At 39.4% G+C, this 13,910-nt stretch overlaps 1 protein-coding gene across 1 annotated transcript in view; it reads right to left on the reverse strand.

The window, feature by feature from the left end:
* Positions 1–5,649: 5,649 nt before the first annotated feature.
* The window catches only part of DOK7 (docking protein 7), a 59,724-nt gene continuing 51,463 nt past the window's right edge, over positions 5,650–13,910 (reverse strand). Inside the window, exons 10-12 of the mRNA XM_056489169.1 lie at positions 13,593–13,664; positions 10,587–10,739; positions 5,650–7,420 (exon numbers count right to left, since the gene is read on the reverse strand). Of these exons, the coding sequence (XP_056345144.1) occupies positions 7,284–7,420; positions 10,587–10,739; positions 13,593–13,664 (362 nt within the window). The 3' untranslated portion in view covers positions 5,650–7,283. The remainder of the gene's footprint in view (positions 7,421–10,586; positions 10,740–13,592; positions 13,665–13,910) is intronic.

Below are 13,910 nucleotides of genomic sequence, written 5' to 3' on the forward strand. Positions count from 1 at the left end.
CCATTCACCTAGCACCTATTGTGAAGCAGGATATTAATCTACAGGAAAAAAAAAACAAACTGCATGGATTTCTTTTACTAGTATCTACAAGCATAAAATGGAAGCATTCATAAAATCTGTCCAATAGAGCCAAAATAAATTCATAAATTTTCCTCCACAGTAAATATTTCAAGTTGAGCTGTATTTGATATAGCAACAATTGCAACCCAGGTGCTTTTATCAATAGCCCTTAAAGCACTTTCATATCCAAATGTTCAAGTATATTATCCTACCACTCAACAAAAGAGCACCCTCCTAAATCAGAAACAGAACACAGATATTAATGCTTGATATGTGAACTTGGTTCCTTCACTGATGCATTAATTTACCACAAAAGCTGTCCATTTTTATAAAACTAACCATTTCAGTCTCAAAAGTTGCCTCTCAATAACTGGTCTACTGTTACTTAAACCTTCGAATTTCCATAGGCAAACTGAGTGTTGGATCACTTAGAAACAAGCCTCCTACTAAAATAAAACACTGTTGAATGTTCTACAGTTATAATTTTCCAGGCACTTTAAAGATAGAAGGGAGCTACACTATTTTAAGAATAAACACACTGAGAACTGGAAACTCACATATTTACAAATTTACAATGTCTGGCATTGGATCCATTAGTCCAACCTCAAAACTCAAATTTGAAAAAACATCTGAACCTAAAGCCATTAACTAAACGGTCCTTCAGTGGGGAAGGAGTCCATTTTCCAACCATTCCAGATCCAAGTTCTCACATTTACATTTGGGATGGTTATGTCTTGAACAATGTTTGCACTAGCCTCAGTTTGCTGGTGTCACTAAACCCTTGCCACCAGTGTCTTGTTTCAGGCCTTACACAAACTGATCCTCATTCTCTGCAGAACTGCAAAACAAAGTTTTTATTCATGAGTATTAATTCAGGACAAGAACACGATTTTCTAGAGGTATTCTTAGGAATTGTTTTCCTTCTCCTTTTAATGCCATATGTAGAAACAGCTGTACTAGAATTTTTGAAAGAACAAAACAGCCAATGTAACCAAATAGGACAGTCAGAATTCCAAATCAAAGTGCTGCCACAGTATGTGTCTGGGATTACAGAAGGAACAGGAGTGACCCAGTTTGGCCACAAGCATACCATGAGAAAAACATGAATTTTCATCAGCTCCTTCCAGCCTAGGAACAGAGCAACTCACCCTGTTTGGGTTTGACCTCTTCCAGCAGAGACAGAGCAGGGTGCAGTTACTTTGGCAGTGTTGCTGCTTGCCCAGCAGGTTTTCTGTTCTCCAGTTTTCTGTCTCTTCCTGCAGTGCTCTGTGCTGATGGACAGAGGGACAGGGTTCCCACCACAGTCCACACTGCAGATGTGGCCAGCTGCAGGCTGTGACTTGCACCTTGGCAGTTCCCCAGCCAGAGCAACAGCAGGAGGGTCTAAGCTTGTTAAATGCTGCCACTGTAAAGGAGAGCTTGGCCAGAGGAAGACAAGCTGAAGAGTATTTGCAGAGCTCCAAAGCAGCACACCTGGGGCTGTCACTGCAGGAAAGGCATTCCCACTAGCACTTATGGTCACTACTATCATGCATTCACCACAGAAAGCACAGAAGCAGCAAATCCAAGATCAAGTCCTGAGCTTTCAGCAGACCTGATCCATCTCTACCAAACACCCAGCCACTGCACATGACACCACTGCAGCTGAGCACAGAATTAGGGGCACCCTCCTCTCAGGTCACTGTGCTCTGTTTCACAGCACTTCATGCTCTTTACACACACACATCTGGTGTGCCCTTGTGCCAGTGCTGGCAAAGGACAGCTGCTGCTTTCTGGCTCTCTGCTGACACCTACCTACTGCATCAAATTCCCAGGAAGACACTTTCCTGTGCTCCACTTTGTGTCCAGTACTGCTGGCTGCTGGCAGTAAAAGGACAAAGGCAGGCCATGGGGTACATCCTCCAAATGTGGCAGAGATATGGGGGAAGATAAATCTCAGTGATTCATTACATAATAAAACTCCAGTATCCAAAGACCAGGTTCCATCCTGAACATATAATAAGCTCTATTTTCTGTATATGGACTATCCATAAATTGCCAGCTCAGCCCACAGATGAGTAAAATTTAACTTATACAATAGCAGATGCTAGGGCTTTTTTATTTATTTATTTTTCTTTTTAAGGATTTCACAACCATGTAATGTAGAGAAAAATTACTGTCGTGCTAAATCTGCTTTCTTATCCCACCCTCCCCACTGCATATTCCTCAAATAAGTTGACATGTATTATTTCAGTAAAATGGTGATGTTACATACGCCTCTGGGTACACAGTGGGATTATAAATTTCAATTATTTCTAGATGCTCTGATGCAGGCGAACGTTTGAAAGTATATAAGTTGTGAAGTTCACTCACCCTCAAGTTTTTACAAAATTCAAAGTTCACGTCAGCTGCACTTTCCTAAAGCTGCTCATTGTCTTACAAAGCCATTCCTCATATAAGAATCCAGGCAAAGATTACATGTATTTTCCTGTCACTTATATCCCAGCCCTTCAGAGAAAACTGATAACTGATTTATCAATAAACAACTGATATCACTCACAGTGAGGTACTCTGAAGCCTGTCATCTTTGGGATGGGATAGCATGGGATGGAACAGAATGGAGAGGAGAGGAGAGGAGAGGAGAGGAGAGGAGAGGAGAGGAGAGGAGAGGAGAGGAGAGGAGAGGAGAGGAGAGGAGAGGAGAGGAGAGGAGAGGAGAGGAGAGGAGAGGAGAGGAGAGGAGAGGAGAGGAGAGGAGAGGAGAGGAGAGGAGAGGAGAGGAGAGGAGAGGAGAGGAGAGGAGAGGAGAGGAGAGGAGAGGAGAGGAGAGGAGAGGGAGAGGGAGAGGGAGAGGGAGAGGGAGAGGGAGAGGGAGAGGGAGAGGGAGAGGGAGAGGGAGAGGGAGAGGGAGAGGGAGAGGGAGAGGGAGAGGGAAATCATTTCAATTGGGAGGGAGCAGTATCAACCAACTAATCCCCCTTCTTGACCAATTCAGGGCTGACCAAAAGTTCATGTTACTAAGGGTATTTTCCAAAAGCCTCATAAGCACTGACAGGCTTAGGGCAAGAACCACCTCTGGTCTGGAGACATTCCAGTGTTTGACCAGCCTCTGGGTAAAGAAATGCTTCCCAAAGTCTGGTTTAACCTTCTGTTGGTGCATTTTTTAATCATTCCTGCACATCCTATCTGGGTACAAGCAAGAAGAGCTCAGCACCTTCTCTGCTTCCCCTTAGGAAGCTGCAGAGAGCAATGAGGTCACCCCTCAGCCTCTTTTGCTCCAAACAAACCCAGGGCCTCCAGCCTCCCCTCCCAGCACTTCCAGCCCTTTCACCAGTTTTGGTGTTCTCTGGACATTCAGGGACCTTCACTTGCTTCCTAAGTTGTGGGGCCAAGCACTGCACACAGCAGTCGAGATAAGGCTGTATCAAAGCTGAACACATATTCATCTCTTTTTCCCAGCTGTGTTTGGTGCAGACTTGCTCCTTACAAAAATTCCTTTTAATTATTTCTAACTCTCCCAGCCTTACTCTGCTTTGCTTCTTCTAGTTGTTCTATGAGATTAAATTAACATTTCCTTTCAGCCTGGATTGTAGAATATTGTTTGTATGATTGGTCAAATGAGAGCTCAGGATCTTCCCAAAGAAAAGGTGACATAAAAATGCAACAGCATTGTCATCTTAAAAAAAACCCATAATTTTAACAGTAACTCATAAAATACTGTGCCTTCCTCCCATGGTTATTTTTGCATGTGTCTTATTCCAGACAAACTAGAAGAGAAACTTACCAAGGGCTGCATGTTTCAGCAGCTCACAAAAAATGTAATCACTCATAATTCTAATTCAAATATAGTTTTCCAAGCTACACTAATTAACACTGTTTTGTTTACAGCAGAGAGGAAAAATGAGGATTTTTTCCAAGCTGTTTGCTAAAAACAAACTCAGGGCAGATTTTCACAAACATTTACATGCCAAAGACACCTACTGGCATTTTCCACAATTAGGTGCTGGAGTGCTGTTAAAACCCAGACAACTATTTGCATTGTTGGGAAATTAAATCCCTCCAAACAGCAGCCCTCCATCCTGCAGCATGTTACCTTGGAGAAGATTCCATCACCCAAATATTTGCATATAAAACTGTTCCATAGCAGCTTATGAGCAATGCCATAAGCCCCACTGAGGCAGCAGTTACTTTTGGCAGTAGATCTATCAGGAAGGAAGAGGCACATACACAGCACACCAATGCTTATGCCCAAACTCTTGCTGACAGCTTTTTCTTATCACCAAGGGCACTTCTGCCTCCTTAAAGTCCTTCAAGAACACCTTACAGGAGTACCAGCCACATCACACTGTTTTGTTCTTCTGGAACACTTTGTGTTCCTGCTAAAAAAAGGAGGAGATCTGACTCTGATAGAATGCTAAATTAAAAACGAGCAAATCCTTCGTATTATCATTAGAAGTTACAAGTTGCATTTGTGTTGAATTTGTTTCCAAAAGTGTGGGAGATACTTTTTTTTAACTTTTTTTTTTTAAAGAGCTCTGAATATGGATTCATCCCATAGAAATCACAAACTGTATTTCAGATCACTCCTGCACATGTTTTATGCAAGGTGTGTGAACAAGCACAAGCCTGCTCATAGGACTATGATTTCCACTGCCCCCAGCTCACCAGTGGAAGTTGAAGGCACATGATTTTATTTATTTAGGAATAAAGGTTTCCATTTCTGTGAGGTCCAGTTGTTCAATGAGAAAGCCCTGGTTTCTTCAACAGAAATGTCAAACCTTTAACCTGACAGGGACCTACAACCTGCAAGGTACTACCACAACAACAACCAACCAGCTTTTAACAGATGCAACAGATTGGTTTGGCCTCCTGCTTCAGCTCCTAATATAACTTAGTGCATGAGAATTTAAAGTGAATTTAAAAACTAAGTGAAAGTCATCTGTTTGGTTTGTCCTATTCAAGTGAAGTAAAAATAATTTAAAAGAAACAGAAATTACTATGACATACACAAACACATGTGCACAGAGAACTGTGTGCATACAGAGATTCACAGCCCTGCTCAACCTGAAAAATACATTTTTTTAAATTGTGATTTCTCTGTGAGGGCAGCAGCAATCTGATAACCTTTCCTATTGTGTCAAATCCTTACCCATGCTACAAGTCCCACATTTAATGCAAGCAACATTCAGAAAGACAGCCTTTGTAGAGACCTTGGGTAATATATTTTCCTGGTAAACAGATTTTTGCAATAATAATAATGAAATAATGTAGTTTCATTATATATTGTCATGGAAAACACTGCATTTCCATGCATCAGTCAAGCTGTGCTCATCCTAAATATTGAATAGTCACAAATCAAGACATTTCACTTTGCAAGTCCTCCAGTGGAGGATCCTTGACTGAAGAGCAGTCAGACAAACCTGGCCCCAGGAAGCCCAGGCCATTCCAGTTGTACTGAAACTTAAAAAGCAGATCACCACTGTCCACATATTGAAGAAAAACCTTTTAAACTGAGAATCTCATTATTTGCAATATCTCTTCTCCCTTCAGAAATATTCTAGGTGAGTGGATCAACAGAAAAACACATCTGAACACAGGACAGATTAGAATGGGAATTGTCAACTCTCAAAGACTTTTTTATTTGAGAGACTTCTGATATTTTACATTACTATTGAGGCTACATTCAAATAAATTTATGTTAAATTCTGCCTCAAAAACAAAACCCCACCTCTCATTTTAAGCCACTTAGTGAAACCCTCACTGGCACAAAACTTCCACCCACCAGCATAAATTATAATGCAGATCTAGAAAACAGAACTTGGCTGTAATATTGGTTCTTAAGAGGACACAACCAAAAAAATCATAAAACCCAAGATATCAAGATATCACTCCCAGTAGCTTGTGGAATCCAAAGCTGATATGTTATCAGAAAAAAAAATTGTTTTCTTCATAAGTACATTCCTTTGTTAGTCTAGTGTCACTGACATACATTTTATACAATATTTTATTTAAATAACATTTTATATGAGGACAAGGAAAAGAACAAAAGAATCACATAGACAACATAATATGGGAAACTAAGTTTTGAATCATAAAATCTCACTGTACAAAAGCAAGAGATGGCAGACTTGTGGTATTTTACAAGATGAAATCCTGTTGTGCCTCAATTCTGTAGACATCATCTTACACAGAAATGGTTTTATGCTACTTAGGGACAGCAGAGAATTATTCAATAAAGGTTTAGATTAAGGTGGATTCTGGCTTTACATTAGGAATAGTTTTTGTGACATAAAGGACTCAATTTTGAAAAGCAAATGTTTCTTTTGAATACTTTGGTTTTAAAACATGCTGTGTGAAAAACTGAGACCTGATTTTCAAAGTGATACATATGTTCAACTTCAGGAAAATTGCTATGAATTACAGGTACCCAGCAACTAAAAACTCAAAGTCATGGTTTGACCCAGGCTTTTTCAGAACAGAAGCACCCAAATGCCCCTTCACATTACTGTGGTTTATAGAATAATTAAATAACTTGTTTGTGTGCTCTTGTCAGTTTGCATGCACATGTGCATTCTTGACACTACAGCTTTTACATCTGAGCAACTTTAGCCAACTCTGCAGGACTTGGTGAGGTATAAAACTGAATTACCCATAGGTATAGTTGAGCATGTCCATAAATAAGCACATAAATTGAAAAAAAACCGCACCTGCAAAAAGAGCAGGCACTGAACTTTCTTGCTTTTGTAAGTCCATTAATATATTAATATGTGTTTTATGCATTTTATACATTCAGATATATACATATATTTTATCAGTAATGTGTGCTTACATACAGACATATGCAAACATATGAGCACACTTACCACACACACACTCACATTCCCTTATCTACACACATTCAAGTTCTTTATTTTCAAAGAAAATGCCACCATTTAATCAACACTGAAATTGGTTCCAGGTTCGCCACGATTTTAGAATCATAGAAAAAGTTAACTTACATCTGTCATAGCATATGACAAAAAATCTGGACTTCACAACCAAATTCAAATAAAAGGAAAGACCAAACACACCCCTCATGGTACCAGCTTTCCAACTAGGAATCAAGACATCGGAATGAATCTGGTATAACTGCAAGAAGCAATGGCAGAGTTTTGTGCGAGTGTTTTTTTGACAATAAGTGTGAATCTTTTGGAAGGTGAATCGGTATGAATCTGTGGTGAGCACAAAGTTCTCTCCTGGGCAGGTCACTGCTGGGCTCCTTTCCTCTTGTGCTCCAGCTCCTGCAGGCGCTCCTGGCGGCACTGCGCGTGCTGCGTCCCCACCTTGTGCGCCGTCTCGGTGGCTGCAATGTCAATCTGGGCATATCGGGATGATCCCCCCCCTGAAACACCAAACACAGCCTGTCAGACACCACACCCTCTGCTGCTCCTGAGCCAAAAGGCTGGGGTGGCTGTTGGAGTCAGTGGTCTCTGAATTCTTAAGAGAAATCACAGTGCAGGGATTGAATTAAAGCCTGTGGATGGATTGAAGCACACTAAGCCTCTCACACATAAGGTAGAGGTTTAAGTTTAAGTTTTAGGATAAGTAAGTTTCAGTATGAGCTCTAATGCTTTTAGTAAGTAAAAGGTTTAGATACCAAAGTAGAAGTGTGAGTTCTAGTGAAGGCTGAAGAACATGCTGATGTTTTCAGTAGAGGCTCCAGGATTGTAACTGTAGACAGTGTTTAGACATAATAGAGCTATAGTAAGAATATTGCTTACGTTTTCCAGATAGAACAAGATGGGTCATATGCATAGCCTATACGTTACCTGGAGTGTTAAGAAACTAGAATTCTAACAGGTTAAGGAGTGGGGATTGGAGTTTGTGTCTTAGCTTGTTGGGAAGATTCTATATAAGAGTTTGTATTATATTTTGCCATTTGCCTTTTGCCCCTGCTTTTTGCCATCACTTTTCTGCTTGCCTTTTGAGACTGATGTGCTCCTGCAATAAATAACCTTTTAGCAACTATTAGCTGCTTTGCTCATTTTAGAAGATAACCCAACAAAGTTGGTGCCTAGAGCACCAGAGGGTCTTAACCTCACAACTTCCTCCACAGATATCCTGGGTTATCTTTGCATTAGAGAAAGCTGTATAAAGGGAGCAAGGGGAAAACCACCTCAAAAGTTTTGTTTTCTGCATATTCCAGTTGTCTGACTTTTCTCAAATAAGCAAATGAACCACTTGAATTTTTGCCCCAGATTCGAGTCTGCCCCCCTACTACTCCCAGTAGGTAACAGGGTGGTGTTTGCACCACTCAATTAGTGGCTTGTCTGAAGTTTCTTCTGTCTTCACTTGGAGCCAGGATTAAAAAATAGAAAGAAGATGAATTTTCTCGTGTTTGGGCCGGGTTGTTTGTTAATTTTTACCTAAAGTACAGAAAGTTCAGTGACACTCCAAGGTACCAGCTAGAAGTGAGCAAAATGGAGGTGAACCTAGTCAGCTATAAGGTCTCCTAACGCTAAACAGTGAAATAGAGAATTAACACCTATATTATTTATACTTTTGACCCAATAACCAAACTCCTGTGACCCACAGTGCAGCACTAACTATCCAACCAGAAACTACTACCTGAAATCATGAAGAAGGAAGAACACTGAAAAGGAGACAACACCCCAAATCCTCCATCTTGTCCCATACCTGTTACTATATTATAAAAACCTCAAATTTAAAACCCTTCCCCATGTGAAATTACACACTTCTATTTAACTACACACTCATGACTTTAACTCCATCACTTAAATTTGGAAGCCTTCTCCAAGGCCTCAGATCAAAAGCAGTGTTATCCAGGGGGTCAGTGCCAGAAAGCACAGAAAGCTCAAAAATTCCAGATTTCTGGGATCCAACACCAGTCATTGACAAGATTGGTCTTGGCTTTCCCACTTCTGGGGAACACCACCTGGTATTTGAACAGAAAACACTTGTGGCAGCTGGCACTGTTCTTTGTCTGGATTATGCACCTTGTGAATGTTTACCAGAGCAGCCACCTTCAGCATCACATGACACTTTAGCTCATTTTTCTTGGCAATGGGGGAGGCAGAAACTGCTCAGTCTGTTAAGCAGTAAAATATTTCTCTAAGGCTAGGAAAACTTAAATATGAAAAAAATAAAATATTTATGGTCATTACAGGCACCTTTAAAGTTACACAATTTGAGACTGGGAGGGTAGTTGACATTTAGGAAAATTTATAGCGTTTAACTCTTCATTTTTAATGCCTTGGTTCAATGTCTTTAAATCAGAAGAAAATATTATTTTTACATTTCAACATGATGTTGTGGAGAGAACTACATTAAGGCCTGGGAGAAGCTTAGAATTACATGATGAAAACCATAAAAACATTTTTAAAGCAACAGGAAAAGTGCTAGCATTTCAAAGTTAATGAAATTGCTGAAATTAGAAATATAAAAATTAAAATCTTTATAGCTGAGAAGTATACATGGAAAACCCATCAATATCAAATGCAAGCAATTAAATGCCAGATGCTGATGAGGGATTTGCTGTAGCAAGGACTGCATCTCTAAATCACAATACATGGCAGATCTATTGCATCCTTATGTGCTAATTGCCCAAGGTAAGCATTAGAAGGAAAAGATCCAATCCAAAATCATTTAAAAAAAAGCAACAAAAGAAAAACAACAAAAACATTAAAAATGAAATCATTTCATTCTGTCTGTAGCTCTTTCACACGCCCTCATGGAGAGCAGATAGAAGAACACTGTGTTCTGTTCTGAATCATATTCTGCATGGCTGCAGAGCCAGTGTCTTCAGGAGCAAGCCCTGTACACCCACAGCCCTGTTTCTGAAGCCAAGAAAGAAAAATGAGCTAAGTGCAGTCCTAATGTGCAATGAAAATCTTGAGAACTCAAGCAAATTACTGTCTTTCAAACTCCAGAGTTTGAAATGTTCACTTCAGAAGGAGTGCACATACAATCACCTGTCAAAGGGATGCAACATCTTATAGAACTTCATTACTCAAAAATCTTTTCCAAGAAGAGATGCCAATTAAAAAAAACTGCCTCAGAAACATAACAGGGTTCAACTCCTCTGTTAGCAGAAACCTTTAGGTAGTTCATGGAATCATTAAGGTTGGAACAGACCTCCAAATCATGGAGTTCAAGCTTTGACCAAGCACCATCAGCTAAGCCACAGCACTGAGTGCCACATCCAGTCATTTCTTGAACAGTTCCAGGCATGAGGAGTTCATCACTTCCCTAGAAACCTGTTCCAATGCCTGACCATCCTGTCAGTGAGAAAATTCTTCCTGATGTCCAGCCTGAGCCTCCCTCTGGGCAGCTTGAGGCCATGTCCTCTCCTGTCACTGGAAGACCCTGTGCAGCCACATCCTCCTTTCAGGTAGTTGTAAGAGTGATAAGGTCTCCCCTGAGCCTCCTTTTCTCCAGGCTGAACACCCCCAGCTCCCTCATCTGCTCCCTGTATGAAACCAGGATTCCACACACCCCATGCACTGAGCATTTTCTTTGCTGTTTAAAAGTATCATAGACTTCCTTACCTCTTATGCTTGTGCTAGATTCTTGAAGCTCCAGTTCCATGTAGTGAAGCTGTTTTTTGGAAGTAGGGCTGACAGGAATATTAACATAGGTGGCTGTCTCACTGTGGGGTCGATCTGGTGTGGGGACATCAGCTGAATAACCCACTGCCCCTTCTGAAATAAGTAACAGGTTACAACAGGCACTGTTTGCAGTGATCCAGCTCACACAGACACACTGGGAGCAAACACTGAGCAGCAGTAACTCTGCTTGCCAAACTGGACATTCCTCAGTGGTAAATGGGACATGAGAAAACTACTGCTTCTACTTTAAATATCCTGAAAATAAATAAAAAAAATATCCTGAAAATAAATAAATATCAAGTCAGGATCCATGAAGAAGGCCACAGAACACAGACAGGGATCTTGCTGTGTTGTGGCAGAAGGCAAACACTCTGCAGATATTTTCAGCAGCACTATCTCACAAGGCTTCCAGCTCTACATTAGGTTAATAAAGCTTCATTTGAAGTAATTTGTTCTAGGGAGTTGTGAACTACTATATCATCTGCAAGACAGAAAGCAAAATTACTAGAGGTTCTTAAATCATGTCCCAAAAACAGGGACTGAAGAACTGTTCCAAGCAAAGGGAGAGCAAACTTGAGGAGACATTGACAGGACTAAAAAAGATAGGAATGATGCTGAGTAAAGAAAACAAAGTATTAAGGAGTTTCATTGCAGGGGAAAAAAAAAAAAAAAAAAAAAAAAAAAAAAAAAAAAAACCAGTGGGGAAACCCTTTAAATAGTAAAGATCACAAGAACTTTAGAGAAAATCCCACAGAATTTTCTAGAAATTTCAAAAAAAATACATAGACTAACACCTACTAGAGAACAGTTCCTATAAAACGATTTTTAATTAAAAATAACTTTTTTGGTCTACTGGTTTAATTCTCAAGACTTTATCTAGCCCTGCTTTCAATTATTTCAATCTTGTCTGCCTGCTCAGTCCAGTTGGAGTCCTTAGCCCTAAAGACTTTCTACTCTGAAGTCAGTTTGAGACAGAGGAGTGCAGAGGGAAAACAATCACTTTGAGGTTCTCCTTTTTCATGAAATTCTCCTCTTAAGCCCTTCCTTGTTCCCACAAAGAACTCATATCAAATCTTTTTTTGTCCAACATTCTGCCCATGTAGACACTATTGAGATGTGAATGGAGAGGCAGTAGGATATCAAAGCATTTTAGAGCATAGGGAAAATTACTTCTTATATCTAGACAACAGCAACAGTGAATAACCCTTAAGGGAAACTTTTTCATCTTCTTGGAAATATTATATTAGTATAATAATATAAATAGTAATATAAATAATAATATAAATAATTATAAATAATTATATTATTATAATATCAGAGAAAGTGTTAGGCAACAGTATAGGTATATTCCAGGGTAATGGAATCTCCCCAGGCTTAAGCTGTTTAAATCAAAGGAGTCTACTACACAATCCAAAAATTGAAAAGACTGGAAATTTGGCCAATTTTCTTGCAGATTTTCTTTAAAAAACATAGGAAAATCCAAAAAGTATACAAATATTTTTCTGTCAGTCAGACTTCAAGCAAGATGGCAGAAACAAAATGACAAAATTAATGCAGAACCAAATGCAGAAAGAATTTTTTATATTGTCATCAAACATCATTCTCAAAAATTATTTTCAATTATTGTGTCCAAATTATTGCAAAGGAATTTGGCCTGATTGAGCAAGAAGGGACTCAGAAAAATCACAGCATTGAAAGCCTGCAGAAGTTGCAAGCAAGTGACAATATTAAGGACAGAGTCACGAACAATCATGAAGGAAAAGATAATTTTTGAAGTCTTTCAGTATGCTGTTGAAGTGATGTAACAGAAGTGTTAAGTGAAGCATCCTCAAAGTTAGCTAGCATGAAAACTAGCAAGAACTAGTTTTAGAACTAAACAATTAGCAGGTTTAAGGAAGCTGAACATACCTGTTGCAAACAAGCCAAGTGACTTTCCTGAGAGCTAAAAACTACACATGGAGAATTGGTAGGGGTTTGTGCAAGAAAAGCAAAAGAAACACACAGGGAAAAAACCCAAAAGCTGGCAACAGTTGAATATTCTTCTCAAAGGAGGAAACAGAAGAATAAAGAAAAAAAACAGTTGGGCAAATTGGAATGGAAGGAAAGGAAAAGCCTTCTGTTCAGCCAGTGCTGTCTCAATAGAAACTGTGCTTTCTTTGTAAACATAGAAATACTTGGTTTTCGTTCTTCCTTTAAAAAAAACCCAAACAAGCCAAAAAAAAAAAAAAAAAAAACCAAAAAAAAAAAAAAAAAAACCAAAACAGTATTAGGCATTGAAAATTGGCTTTTTTGTGTAAAAAGCACAAAACAGTGAAATGTTCCTACTAATGTAGGTGCACATGGACAGCCCTTTCAGCAGCCCCTTGTGGGTGCACAGAGACAGGAGGTGATTCAAGAGGGGTCAGAGGGCCAGGATTTGAGAATATTGGGAAAGGAGCATTTGAGAGAAAAACAGACCATAATGCATGGCTACAAGATTCTGAAAGAACTGGTAGAATACCATGATTGCTTGAAGAGAAAGGGGGAAACTGTAGGAATCTAAAAAGATACTCAAGCAAGTAATGGGAGAAGAGTGAAAATGCAATGGTCCTCAACTGGGGGAAAAGAAAGGAAAAGAATATAATTGGGGAGGGAAGAAGAAAGTTATATTTGAAACTGGTGTTGCAGTCTTTCAGCAAGTGTTAGTTATTAATATTTTCTACCCAATATAGGCACTGTTCTCAGAAATGAATGATAAATCACACAGAAAGAAAATCAGCACTATAAATACAGCCCAAAGATAAATGTGTTAGCATGCAAGTAAAGCTGATATGTTCAAAGGGCAACACTTCAAAAATTACACTTAGAAGACATCTCAAAGAAATCTCAAATCTCAAATTTAAAAAAAGGAAAATTAAAAAGAAACAAGAGGTGTTAGTGACCTCTGACACAAAAATCTGTACTCACCAAGTTCCTCAGAACTAGTTGGAGTGCCAGGTTCTGAAGGATGTGTTAGCATCTCATAGCCACCTTTAGGACCTAGAACACAGGAACACTGTTAATGGCTTTGGATTTAGGAATTTGTACAATATAATCAAAGCCTATGCTTTTCTGGTTTTGACTTGCAACCTGTTAATATAAATCATACAGAATAATCTCAGAAAGCATAAACAGTGGCTAGTGCTGGCCTTTCTCTAACAGTGGTGTGAGCATTTCTTCATGAACATAACAGCAAGGAAACAAAATTGAGGACACTTTTACAGCTATTCCCACTGAAGGCCACTG

Source organism: Oenanthe melanoleuca, chromosome 4, assembly GCF_029582105.1.
Source record: "Oenanthe melanoleuca isolate GR-GAL-2019-014 chromosome 4, OMel1.0, whole genome shotgun sequence".
In the NCBI taxonomy this organism is placed as follows: Eukaryota; Metazoa; Chordata; class Aves; order Passeriformes; family Muscicapidae; genus Oenanthe; species Oenanthe melanoleuca.